At 44.1% G+C, this 13,085-nt stretch overlaps 1 protein-coding gene across 4 annotated transcripts in view; it reads left to right on the top strand.

Moving 5' to 3' along the window:
- VLDLR (very low density lipoprotein receptor) overlaps positions 1–13,085 on the top strand; it is a 31,726-nt gene that overhangs the window by 9,793 nt on the left and 8,848 nt on the right. For 2 of the 4 annotated variants that reach the window (XM_079925814.1, XM_079925817.1), the window contains exons 3-11: positions 2,582–2,701; positions 7,070–7,192; positions 8,580–8,702; positions 10,366–10,737; positions 10,840–10,962; positions 11,053–11,175; positions 11,610–11,729; positions 11,834–11,959; positions 12,457–12,628. In XM_079925814.1, the coding sequence (XP_079781940.1) occupies positions 2,582–2,701; positions 7,070–7,192; positions 8,580–8,702; positions 10,366–10,737; positions 10,840–10,962; positions 11,053–11,175; positions 11,610–11,729; positions 11,834–11,959; positions 12,457–12,628 (1,402 nt within the window). The remainder of the gene's footprint in view (positions 1–2,581; positions 2,702–7,069; positions 7,193–8,579; positions 8,703–10,365; positions 10,738–10,839; positions 10,963–11,052; positions 11,176–11,609; positions 11,730–11,833; positions 11,960–12,456; positions 12,629–13,085) is intronic. The other 2 variants (XM_079925815.1, XM_079925816.1) reach the window with 2 other exon arrangements.

Here is a 13,085-nt window from a genome sequence, read left to right as displayed (position 1 = left end):
GGTAGGAAGAGGAGTTCCCTGGTGGCCTAGTGGTTAGGATTCCAGGCTTTCACTGCCATGGCCCGGATTCAATCCCTGGTTGGGGAACATCCCTCAAGCCACGCAGCACGACCAAATAAATAAAAATGGTTAACATGGTAAACTTTAAAAAATGCCGGGGCGGGGTGGGGGGGGGGGTTGGCCACTCAGGGTGGATTTCCTGGTGGTCCAATGGTTAGGACTCAGCACTCTCGCTGCTGGAGCCTCGGTTCAGTCCCTGGTCGGGGAACTAAGATCCTGCAAGCCACGTGGTGTGGCCAAAAAAACTAATAATAATTATAAAAAAATAAAATAAAAAATGAACTACAGATAGGAAGTGCCGTTGATTCATCCTGCTTTGTATCTGGGTCCCAGCTTAACTACACTCTTGTGGGCAGAGTGCTACATATAGTTCTTAGACGAGTACATTTAGTACCTAAGTAACCACACACCCATATGGTAAACTAGGACCAGATTTTAATCTCCCTGGGAATTAGCCACAAAGTATGGAACGTTCCCAGACAGTAGGGAGTAGCTGATAGTACGATGCCAACTAGAGCATTGTGTACATGACACAGGAGTTCCAGTCTGTGCTTGTCACTGTAGCATCTGTTCTTATGCCCACATGCCACAGCTGCAGATGCTGAAAGGTACAGGAAGTCGCAAGGCTTTCTGCTGGGAAGACCTCCCTAAGGAATCTGCATGAACTACGTGGCTCCACTGTTTTTCTCGAATATTTGCAGTGTATTTGCTGTAAGCAACCGCATCTTTGCCTTTTATCTCGAAGAAATTACGTCCTCCAGAAGGATAGACCTGCTAATGATAGGAAACACCTGAATATCAGCTGTCCCATTCCAGGCAAAAGAAAACTAAGTGCCCTACTTCCAAGTATTCATTCATGCCATTATGTGAATTATATTCATACACTGAGCATAGGAAAACTGAGTTTCAGAAAAATAGAATCCAGGTCTGTGGCTCCCACCTTGCTTTGCTTTTCTCACATCACTAAGTTAAAAATGATCTCCCTTTGGGTGTGGAGAAAAGCGAACCCTCCTACACCGTTGGTGGGAATGTAACTTGGTACAGCCACTATGGAGAACAGTATGGCGATTCCTTAAAAAAACTAAAAATAGATCTACCACATGATCCAGCAAGCCCACTCCTGGGCACATACCGGAGAAAACCATAATTCAAAAAGATACGTGCACCCCAATGTTCACTGCAGCACTGTTTACAATAGCCAGGACATGGAAGCAACCTAAATGTCCATCGACAGAGGAATGGATAAAAAAGATGTGGTACATATATACAATGGAATATTATTCAGCCATAAAATGAATGAAATAATGCCATTTGCAGCGACATGGATGGACCTAGAGATGATCATACTAAGTGAAGTAAGCCAGACAAAGGCAAATAGCATATGATACCGATTATATGTGGGATCTAAAAAAGTGATACAAATGAACTTATTTACAAAACAGAAACAGACTCACAGACTTCAAAAATAAACTTACGGTTACCAAAGGGGAAAGGTGCAGGGGGGGAGGGATAAATTAGGAGTTAGGGATTAACATATACACACTACTAGGTATAAAATAGATAATCAACAAGGACCTACTGTATAGCACAGGGAACTCTACTCAATATTCTGTAATAACCTATGTGGGAAAAGAATCGGGAAAAGAATCTGAAAAAGAATGAAGATATATACATGTATAGCTGAATCACTTTGCTGTACACCTGAAACTAACACATTGTAACTCAACTATAATATAAAATAAAAATTAAATTTAAAAAATGATCTCCCTTCACCTCTTAACTGTACCTTCTTCGTGCTTTTTATCTTATCTTGGAGTCATTTTGTAAACATGTCTTTTTCCAATTAGACCTCCAATTCTGAGATGAGGAAGCATGTATTAAACCTCATGCCTTTTCTAAATATCCTTTACTTTGCTCGTAATAGAAGCATCATTGATGAGTAACAGTATAGAATGTGGACAAGAAATGCCATTAAAAGATCAGGATTTGGCTGCATGATTATAATGACACAAATGAGTTAAAGGAATGGGAGAAATGAGTCCACAGGTGAATCCCCTGCCCTGCCACCTGCAGTCTCTGGGCAATCTACGTTCCTTCTATCTTGGTCTGGCTCCCTTGACCCAAGATTACTATTCCAGCCACCATGCCTAGTTTTCAGGAACCAGAAAGGAATAAAATTAAGGAAACTGGATCCCCTGTGCCTTTGAGGATATTTCCCAGAAGTTGTATATACCATTTCTGCTTACATCCCATTAGCTGGAACTTAGTCCATGGCTATGCCTCCTGCAAGAGAGGCTGGGGAATCTAGTCTTATCCAGATGGAGTGTGCCCAGCTAAGAACTCAGTTACTGTCAGTCACTGCCCCAAGGCCCATCCAGCTCTGGCCCCTACAGTGTTATGGCCTCTGAGTCTGCAGCTGTCCCTCCAAGAGGACTCCTATCCATGGGTTTCAGGTAACGAGCACCTCTAACTTAACGATCCTTGTGTCCCAGCTTAGCTAAGTGTTCCCTCCTGATTTTAGGAAGAAAAGCCAAATGTGAACCCTCCCAATTCCAGTGCACAAATGGCCGCTGTATTACGCTGCTGTGGAAATGTGATGGGGACGAAGACTGTGCTGATGGCAGTGACGAAAAGAACTGCGGTGAGTAAAGAGCTGGACAGTCTCACCTGCCACCTCACTAGGACGTACACATTGTATTGAAAGATGATGATATTATATCTTAGTGTCTACAAATGTATCGAGATTCTGAAAAATAGAATCCACTCCTAAGAACTGCTTTGAACTCGAGTCCAAAGATTCTATACTTCCTGGTCTGGAGGGATATGATTGTTTGATGTGAAGTTAGCGACTTGAGTATGGAATTTTGAAGATACAGTGGAGTTCCTTTCAAATGATAGACGCGGTTGATCTTAGATCAGACAAAATTTTGGTATAGGAAGCTAGAGGAAGGAAGGGGAGGACCAGAAATAGAGACAGACAGAAGACTGCTTTGAACAGACTTTCTTTTTTTTTTTTTTTTTTTTGCGGTACGCGGGCCTCTCACTGTTGTGGCCTCTCCCGTTGCGGAGCACAGGTTCCGGACACACAGGCTCAGTGGCCATGGCTCACGGGCCCAGCCGCTCCGCGGCATGTGGGATCTTCCCAGACCGGAGCACGAACCCGCATCCCCTGCATTGGCAGGCGGACTCTCAACCACTGCGCCACCAGGGAAGCCCCAGACTTTCTTTTTTTAATTCTCAAATGGTTCCGATCCCCAAAAAGCAAGCCGTGGACGGTAAGAAATCCCCTGCAGTTTCAGGAATTAATTAACTCCTGGTATAGAAACTATAAGCCAGCCCAGATCAAAGATCAGATAAGGATTCTTTTTTTAATTCCCTGTCTACAGAGATGCTGATTTTAAAGCACTAGGCAAGATGGAAGACATTCTCTCCCCCAAGAAAATAGGGATACGCCATCATACCCATTGATCAGCATCTATTAAAAGATCATTATGAGAGCTTCCCTGGTGGCGCAGTGGTTAAGAATCCGCCTGCCAATGCAGGGGACACGGGTTCGAGCCCTGGTCCGGGAAGATCCCACGTGCCACGGAGCAACTAAGCCCGTGCGCCACAACTACTGAGGCTGCGCTCCAGAGCCCGCGAGCCACAACTACTGAAGCCTGAGCGCCTAGAGCCCGTGGTCCGCAACGAGAGAAGCCACCGCAATGAGAAGCCCGCGCACCACCACGAAGAGTAGCTCCCGCTCACCGCAACTAGAGAAAGCCCGCACGCAGCAACAAAGACCCAACACAGCCAAAAATAAATAAATAAATTTATATTAAAAAAAAAAAATCATTATGAGAAATGCCTGTCTTTGCAACCTATATAACCTCTCATTAAGCCAGGACAGCTGAGAACTACATGTCAAGATGGCATTTAGGTACCTTGAATACATGCTGAAGTTTGCTTTATGATCCCTTTGTTCTGTGTTGTAAAACTCTTGAAATAAGGTTGTTCATGAATGTCGGTGATAAAACTGTCATTTGCCTTTTAAAAGACGTTACATAATAAGGTAGATAGCTAGTGGGAAGCAGCCACATAGCACAGGGAGATCAGCTCGGTGCTTTGTGACCGCCTGGAGGGGTGGGATAAGGGAGGGTAGGAGGGAGGGAGACGCAAGAGGGAAGAGATATGGGAACATATGTATATATATATAACTGATTCCTTTTGTTGTAAAGCAGAAACTAACACACCATTGTAAAGCAATTATACTCCAATAAAGATGTAAAAAAAAATCAAAAAAATAAATAAAAGACGTTACATAAAGATGTCCACTATACAAACTAAAAATCCAGAAGAAAAATAGAAACTAAATGTAGATTTTACCAACTGCCATCTTGTTATGCCCTTACCTACTTCATGCATCATTACTAAACTGCTATAGTATAAACATACTGGCAGACAGTCCTGTGCTTGAGCTCTCAGAGCAGCATCATGGATGTCTGCATGCCAATATGTAAATTAGCAGCTCATTTGGAAGCAGAGTAAACCCATGCTGCAATATCAGAAAAGAAGCTTATCTCCAGTCTCAGGACCAAGAATAGTTCTCCAATGTGACACATTTATATCATTTGCATCCTAACGCTAAGATTTTAATCTATTCTACGAGATATTGAGTTCCATGCTCTTTCTGGGTTACCGGGGTGATATAATTCTCTCACTAATTTTCTCACTAAAGGACCTCACTCTTGTCCCACTGTTCTCTTGGTGTAAGTAGCCATTCTTCTTCTGTGCTAAACTATATTTGGCAAAACCCATTTGTTTTTTGTTTTTTTTTAAGAGAGTAATTATTCTCTCCATGGTGTGAAGTCTTACTTTACCATTTGACTACCTCAGTAGAAACTAACCTGAGTCATTGTAGGGGTCATCGCTGGCTTTTCCTAAAATAGTCTCTGCATAAATCGATTCTAGCCACGTAACAGGAAGGTTTGGAAGAGGTAAGGGGGTAGATGTACCTACAATCAAGATCATGCAAAGTGGGAAAAAGTAAATATATTCTTGCCCAGAATTTGTCTCTGCCTCTCAGATATGAAGGTAGAGAAGGAAAGTGGGAGCTTTGCTCGGGGAAGCTCTGAATGCTTATTTTGAGATGTTCCTCCATGGAAGGGAAAAGCTACACAATTACTTAAAACTTCCAAAGCCAATTCCTGTTTTTCCTGTCCAACCTCTTGATGTTGAACTTGGTTACAGTTTCAGCAGGGCCTTTTCTTTCAAGCATGTCAACTAGCATATTTAGTCAACTTCAGCTTGGATTCTGCAAGCCATGTTCCATCAGTCTTAGTAACTCACTCTTCTACAAGTGTTAGGCTGAACTGATACATCAGTAACTCGGATACCCCAAGAGTGGAACTGGTAGTTCTCTTCCCCGGTGGCACATCTAAATTTCTATCCATCTCTCAAGGCCCAGTTCAAACAGCCTATCTTTACCCTCCCAGTCTGTGCTCAGAATGGAGAGAGAGGAACCCTAGCAATCTATCTGACCCTGTGTATCTTGTTCACTTTGTAGTATAACCAGTCTTTTCTATCCCTGTAACATCTTATACTTCTTAAATTCATGAGGTCTCTTTACAACCATTCCGTACTCTCTCTTTTGCAACTTCTGAAGAGTATCACAGGGTGAATTACAATAACTGACTCTGAGACCCTCTGGCACCTTCCTACCTGCTCAGGAGAAGATGGGCCTTGGATATCACTTAAACTGTTAACACTGGCGTTTGAGTATTTCAGTGATTTTAGAAGCAGTTATGGATCTAAAAGGTAATATGGCCTTTCATGTTCCCTTGGCTACACAATTTTAGGAGGTAAATAATCCTTTTCAGATCATCATAATTGATCATCCCATCTTGAGTTCTAGAAATTGACTATCATCACTGTCTCCCCATTAACAATATCTGAGGCTAACCCAGAGCGGCTGAACTCTGAGTGCTGTACCTGGCTTAAACCCCTGACCTGAGGTGGTCCCTTTCATCTTTTCAGCAAATGGTTGGCTTTTAGCTGATTTCCCATTACAGAATATTCGTTAGAGAAGAATGTTTTAAACTGGAAATTCAAGTAGAAAGTATAGGCACACGGGCAAAGAAGAATATAATCTGAGGATGACCCTAGAATACCCGACGTGGCTCCTTGTCAGGCCCCTTCTTACTCCCTCACTTCCTCGCAGGTAGGATGACCAAGCTGCCTGCTTTGCTTAGCACAGTCCTGGTCAACGCTTAGCTTCCTGGGAAAATTAACACTGTCCCCCTTCTACTGAGATTGTGTCAATTTGGACAACAGATCGCATGGTCTCCCTAATTGAGGAGAAAAGGCTGCCCTAGTAAGAATTAGTAGCAGAACTGATACCTTGTCTAAGGCTATTTAAGTCTAGTAGTCAGTTACGGGTGCTGGCAGCTTCCACGGCAGGCTCAGTGACTTTTAGCTGGTGGATGTGAGCCCACCCTTCGGATGCTAAATACAACCTCTCTTATACTCAGGTTTGCGCTTTCTCTGTTTCTTACCCAGTGGGTTCCTCTGCCCCAACAGACCTGTAGGGGTGACAGTATTCAGTACTGGAGCTGGGTCTTCTGCCTCTGCACTAAACCCACGTGTTGTTACAAGATGCCGCTAGAACAGTTATACTATGATCCAGTCGTTTGACTGTTAAACTTGAATGACTTGGAAGAAATGCGTGAAAAGAACAAAATTATTACTTAATCTCAACGTTATCAAGCAGGCAAGAAGTTCATTATAAGGGATCCCTTCACCTCAGTGTCCTCTAAGTCTCTCAAATGATCACCTTCCTCCTCTGAGGAAAAAGAAAAAAAAAAAAAAAAGATTTTTCTAAGATTCTCCGGGATATTGGCAGTTGAGTGCTAACTGACTCAGATTTATTTTTTAGAGTAAAACACATCCAAATGCAGTGGTACCCCCAGTGGGAATGTAGGGCTCTTGGGTGAGTGACTTCAACTTTAACCCTGCAAATCAACTTTCGTAGTGAAGAAGACGTGTGCCGAGTCTGACTTTGTGTGCAACAACGGCCAGTGTGTTCCCAGCCGATGGCAGTGTGACGGGGACCCCGACTGCGAAGACGGTTCCGATGAAAGCCCAGAGCAGTGCCGTGAGTGTGACTTGCTTTGGACTTGAACTTTTCCAGGCTGTTCCGTGTCTCATAGCTCTAAGTATTGTATAATCTAAAACTTGATCAGTTTTCCTTGGCCTCCCTTAAAGTTAGGCCAGTTGACTCCGAGGTCAGTCAAATCATTAACAGCCAATCTTTAAAAACATAAAGAATGCTCTTCCTAGTCTAACAAGACTGACGTTCTCTTGGGTAGCTTCGCTATTGAACATTTAAGACTGAAGCCAGAAGATTCAAGAACTCCTTGACTAGGTGCATAGATTTCAAATGTTTGATGATAATGACTCTGAGTGGATGGTACTCTGGTCCTGGAAGCTAAGTCAAGATGCGAGGGTCCCCCCGTGGGCCACGTGCAGGCTTTTAGGTGCACAGCTTCTCATGTTGTGAAAAAAAGTCTGTTACCGAAGGGGTAAGGTGACTAGAAATAGGATGATAGAGCAATTCTTAAGAAACATGTAACGTAAAGTTATTAAAGTAGGGAGCTTACAGCTTGTTCTGAAATAAGAGAAACTTCATAGGTATGCAAATACGTGTGTATCCTCAAGCTGATATTCAGGAAAAAGTCTATGAGATCATAGAGGAAGATGATTTGGGACAGTTAAATTAGAATCATTTGCATGTCCTGGTGAAGAAAGTCTCGGTGTTCCTTTTAAGGCAGTAGAGGCCTGTTAAAGCACTAAAAGTGGAAGTCTAACATGAACAAGGTTTAGGTCTGGAATCAAGCAGAAAGGAAGGGATGTGTGTTAATTTCAGTTTTCCAGGCAAGAAGTAAGGGAAGTTATATGAGCATTGGCCAAGGGAGGTGAGTCACCATAGGTGAAGACAGGTTCCATGAAGATTCAGCCCAAGTTTTAGTGGGGGATGACCCCATAAAGTCAAGAATTAGGGGGTGTCCCTACTTTGCAAGATGTCAGTGGAAAAGAGGTTGTGAAGGAGGTCTGTGAAGGAATCCAGGCAAAGGAAGACTTCACAGGTGATAGAGCATCTGGCTTTTAATGAAGTTGGGATTAGGTTGCCAGTATCTGGGTCTGTCACTTGATACCCAGCAGATAAATAATGGTCAAGGAGCAGGCCAGCCAATGAACGTAACCACGCCAAGTAAAACAAAAGCCAGGACTGCGCACACCGCGGAACCTTGACGGAGTAGCACGGTCAAGGCTCTCCGGTGGACTGCCAGGTAGCCTAGGCTGGCATGGCTTCCAAGACATGGAGCTGTCGAAGGATCTGCCCAGGCTTCAGCTAGTAAGTCGAATTTCACCCGTGTGCCCGGCCACTGAGTTACAGATGTCACCACTTCCAGGCAGCACAGGAGCAGCAGCTCTGCACTCATGAGTTTGGAGGCTCTTTTGAGACTGTATGTCATCAACAGATATGAGAACATGCCGCATAAGTGAAATCAGCTGTGGTGCCCGTTCCACTCAGTGTATCCCAGTGTCCTGGAGATGTGATGGTGAAAATGATTGTGACAGTGGAGAAGATGAAGAAAACTGTGGTAAGAAGATCAGTGTTGAGTGGCTTATCCCAAAGACCCTTTTGCTCAAAGAAGGGTGGGCATGAAGGTGCAGTTGACTTGCCTTTTAATGACCTCACTCTCTGCTCTACTACTTGTCCTTCTTAAGTGCCCTCAAACTCTGAGAGAAGTTCGCATGGTAACTGACCATTGCTTGCTCGGGTGTTTCTTCTAGGCAAATAGAAATAAGAAGGTAAGTCATCCGAGGCACTTCCATGTAGAAGTAGCTCAGTGAAGCCGCAATTTTGTGGACTCTTGTCTCAGCCAGGACAGTAACTCATGGGCCTTCCTCACTTGGGCTCAATCAAGCTAGAAAGGGACTAGGCCCAGCGAACACATCCCTAGGTCGAAAATTGGATCTGCTTAGTGGAATAAACTACTGGAGTCTCACCCAAGCATTTCTCAGTCCCCAAACTAGTTTTTCTTTTAACCTTTCCAAAAGCTAAACTGGCACAGAAGTAGGAATTAACATCTTGCTGGCAGATACCCAAAGATAACTCTACCCAACCGGTGGTACCTTTGTCTCCTATCACACAGTTCCTGCCTGTAAAAGCGAACTCTGTTTCCTAGCCTTTCATGTTTCTGCTCTTGGAAAATATGTAATAAAATGCTCAGTGTTAAAGGTGAGGCCCTGGGAAAATCTCTAGGTTAAACAAACATTGCGTTGAATGTTCTTTCAAGCTACCGCCCTTTTTATAGGGCCTCCTGAGACTGACAAGCACAGGCCTCTTGATGCAGTAAGTGTACAACGAGCTGAGGGTACTTGTAGCTGAAACACCGGTCTTGCGCGTAGAAGTCACCTCCTGAGGTCATTACCACTGCACCTAGTCCAATGAGTTTTGGCATTTAATCCTAGAACTGAGCTTTATGGATTGGTAAGCTGTGGCGCTGCCACACGTTTCCCTCTGAAATCCAGACTTTGCTTCCCAAGAGAGTCGTGGTCTCCACCCCAATCACCACCAATTATTGACCTTAATTAATTTGGCAGGAATTTGAGTCAAAGTACAAACTGGCTAGTCTGACTAGCTTATCGTTATCATTGCACCTGGCTGCTAGATTGTGGTTCTAGCCCCAGAAGTGACTTTCTAAAACTTGAAAGTATTGAAGACCTGTTATTCCTGATCCTGGTTGGAAGGACCAAAAGAGAAGGAACCGTGTATGGTGTTATAATACGTGGGGGCTACTTTTTGGTGATGGTGTCATAATGCTTATTATGAGTGAATGTTTGCTTATATACCTGATGCATGATAATCTCATCTCATGATATGTGGCCTGGCCTGATGAGCAGTATATCCATTTAAAGATAACTCATGTCTGCCTTCCCCAGTGAAGTCTCTTGTGACAGTTTAAGTTATTAATCACTGTCCCTTTAAGATGCATCTCATCTCAAATTAACTTCTAGTCTTCAACTCTTTTCTCGGTCCTACATTTCTCTTCTTATTCAAATGTCCTAGCATCTCTTACATGGTAAGACTGTTTCCTAGTATTCTGGGAACTGCCTATTGATATAATCTGACTTTAGCTTTTAAGTTAGGCAAGAAAGCTTGGATTCATGATCCATGATCTGCATGTTAGATTTTGGGACAAGACGCTTGAAAGGACAGGTCTGGATGCATTTTCAGTGGGGCGTCCTCTCTCTCAATAGGCAACGTGACGTGCAGCCCTGATGAGTTCACTTGCTCCAGTGGCCGCTGCATCTCCAGGAATTTCGTGTGCAATGGCCAGGATGACTGCAGCGACGGCAGCGACGAGCTTGACTGCACCCCACCCACCTGTGGGGCCCACGAGTTCCAGTGCAGCACCTCCTCTTGCATCCCCATCAGCTGGGTGTGCGATGACGACGCAGACTGCTCAGACCAGTCAGATGAGTCCCTCGAGCAGTGCGGCCGCCAGCCAGTGATCCACACCAAGTGCCCAGCCAGCGAGATCCAGTGCGGCTCTGGCGAGTGCATCCACAAGAAGTGGCGATGTGACGGGGATCCTGATTGCAAGGACGGCAGCGATGAGGTCAACTGTCGTAAGTAGCTTTCCTATCAGTATGGCACGTTCGGGTCTCTCCCACGTATCAACCAGGGACGCTTTGGCTGGCTTCATCCCCTGCCGTTCCCTCCCGCTGTAGCTTCCCGAACCTGCCAACCTGACCAGTTTGAGTGCGAGGATGGTAGCTGCATCCACGGCAGCAGGCAGTGCAACGGCATCCGAGACTGCGTCGACGGTTCTGATGAAGTCAACTGCAAAAATGGTAAAGGGTCCCTAGGTGTGGGGTGTTAGTCAAAGGACTGCTCTGATCAGACCCACGAATGGAATCTCTCTTCTGTGTTTCTCTTTGTAGTCAATCAGTGCTTGGGCCCCGGGAAATTCAAGTGCAGAAGCGGGGAATGCATAGATATCAGTAAAGTGTGTAACCAGGAGCAGGACTGCAGGGACTGGAGTGATGAGCCCCTGAAAGAATGTCGTAAGTGAAGGGGTTGCTTGAGGACAGATTTGGGAAGGTTAATTAGACCCGGCAGAGCTGATGCGGTTCCGAGCCTGCCTAATGCCTGGGTAAACTACTTTGATGAACTAGGTTCAGTTGTTGGGCTTAAAAGTGAAACTTTATGACTTAGAAGTAGTGACAAAGTAGTTCCTAGTTTCACCCCCTTCAAGGTAACCAATCAGCAATAGAGAAACTTGACTAAATACTGCTTAACTAACTGGTAACGTGCCAAGGAGATTGGGTTTACTCTTCCCCCAGTACACGCTGAGATGCATATCTATAAGACGGATAATTAGATCTTAGAAAAATCATGGGCTTGACCAGACTATCTAGACAAACAGCCTGGATTTTAAATGTTAATAGGACAAATATCAATTGGAGTGTTGAGTTACTCTACTACCTTCTGATTTCAGATGTAAATGAATGCTTGGTTAATAATGGCGGATGCTCCCATATCTGCAAAGACCTAGTTATAGGCTACGAATGTGACTGTGCAGCTGGGTTTGAACTGATAGATAGGAAAACCTGTGGAGGTGAGTCGAAGAACAGAGCCCAAGCCCCGGGGGTGATGGGAAAGGTCTGTAGATCTCCGTAGGTGATCTAGGAACAGCAAGACTAACTCTAATTTCCCTCCTAGATATTGACGAATGCCAAAATCCGGGAATCTGCAGTCAAATTTGTATCAACTTAAAAGGCGGTTACAAGTGTGAATGTAGTCGTGGCTATCAAATGGATCTTGCCACTGGCGTGTGCAAGGCAGTAGGTAAATGGACTTGGACTGGTGTTGCTCTGGTACCTTTCTGAGTACGTGATTATGAAAGGTACAGCCAGTGACTACAACAGTCAAACGAAATATAAAATTTAAAAAGTACTTGAGAGCAATGGTACTGAACTCACAGTGCAATATCATAGGCTAAATAGCAAATTGTTGCCCCAGACTCCTGCCTTGGTCAGTTCCTTTTGCATATGGTACCTTGAATATCTACTTACTCTCTGCTTCCAGAACTTGAGTGCAATTCAAATAAGTAACTTATCATCGGCCGCCCTCTTACTGAATGCTGTGACTCCAGGGCTGTCTTCTTAAACCGTAGGAAGTGCTGAAGTGCTTGCAGGTCCCAGGGCATGGACTTCAGCAAGAGTACTCCTGAGGTGTTCAGCAGTGCCCTCACTTTTTAAGTGCTCCTCTGCTGGGAGGAGGGGACTTGGAAGGACGTTGCCTTCTTACAGCAAAACTAAATTAACCTGACTCCTGTCTTGCAGGCAAAGAGCCAAGTCTGATCTTCACTAATAGACGAGACATCAGGAAGATTGGCTTGGAGAGGAAAGAATATATCCAACTAGTTGAACAGCTAAGAAACACTGTGGCTCTCGATGCTGACATTGCTGCTCAGAAACTATTCTGGGCTGATCTAAGCCAAAAGGCCATCTTCAGGTAACTTTCAGTTCTTGGTGTCTTCGCCTAAGTCATTGTCACTGGCCTTTGGGAAGGTTTGGAGGAATTTCTCTTGTGTCTTGCTCCAGTCTAGCATCAAACTAGTTGGGAATAATAATTCTAAACACTGATTCTTTATTAAATTACTGTCAGTTCCTCATTAGAAACTAACAATCGCCTATAAAATAAAAGATGGCTACAACTATAAGATTATAACAGACAACATCTTAGTTTTTCCAATTTTCCTCCCTTTCTCTCCAGTTAGTTGAGAACTGTTCATAGTTGCTACAAATAGAAATGGTAGTGATAGCTTTTTCTTAACGGCAACTGTAGAAACTCAGGTGATGGTTACTGAAACAAATAGCTTCACTTAGAAGTGTGGTGTTCTTGCATGTAGAGTACAGACCAACAACGAGATAACCTACAGTATTGTTTAGAATCAGTATAGCTTCACTTA

The sequence above is a fragment of the Stenella coeruleoalba genome (assembly GCF_951394435.1).
Source record: "Stenella coeruleoalba genome assembly, chromosome: 7".
NCBI lineage: Eukaryota > Metazoa > Chordata > Mammalia > Artiodactyla > Delphinidae > Stenella > Stenella coeruleoalba.
Note: the sequence above shows the minus strand (reverse complement) of the source record. Positions and strands in the feature narration are given on the sequence as shown.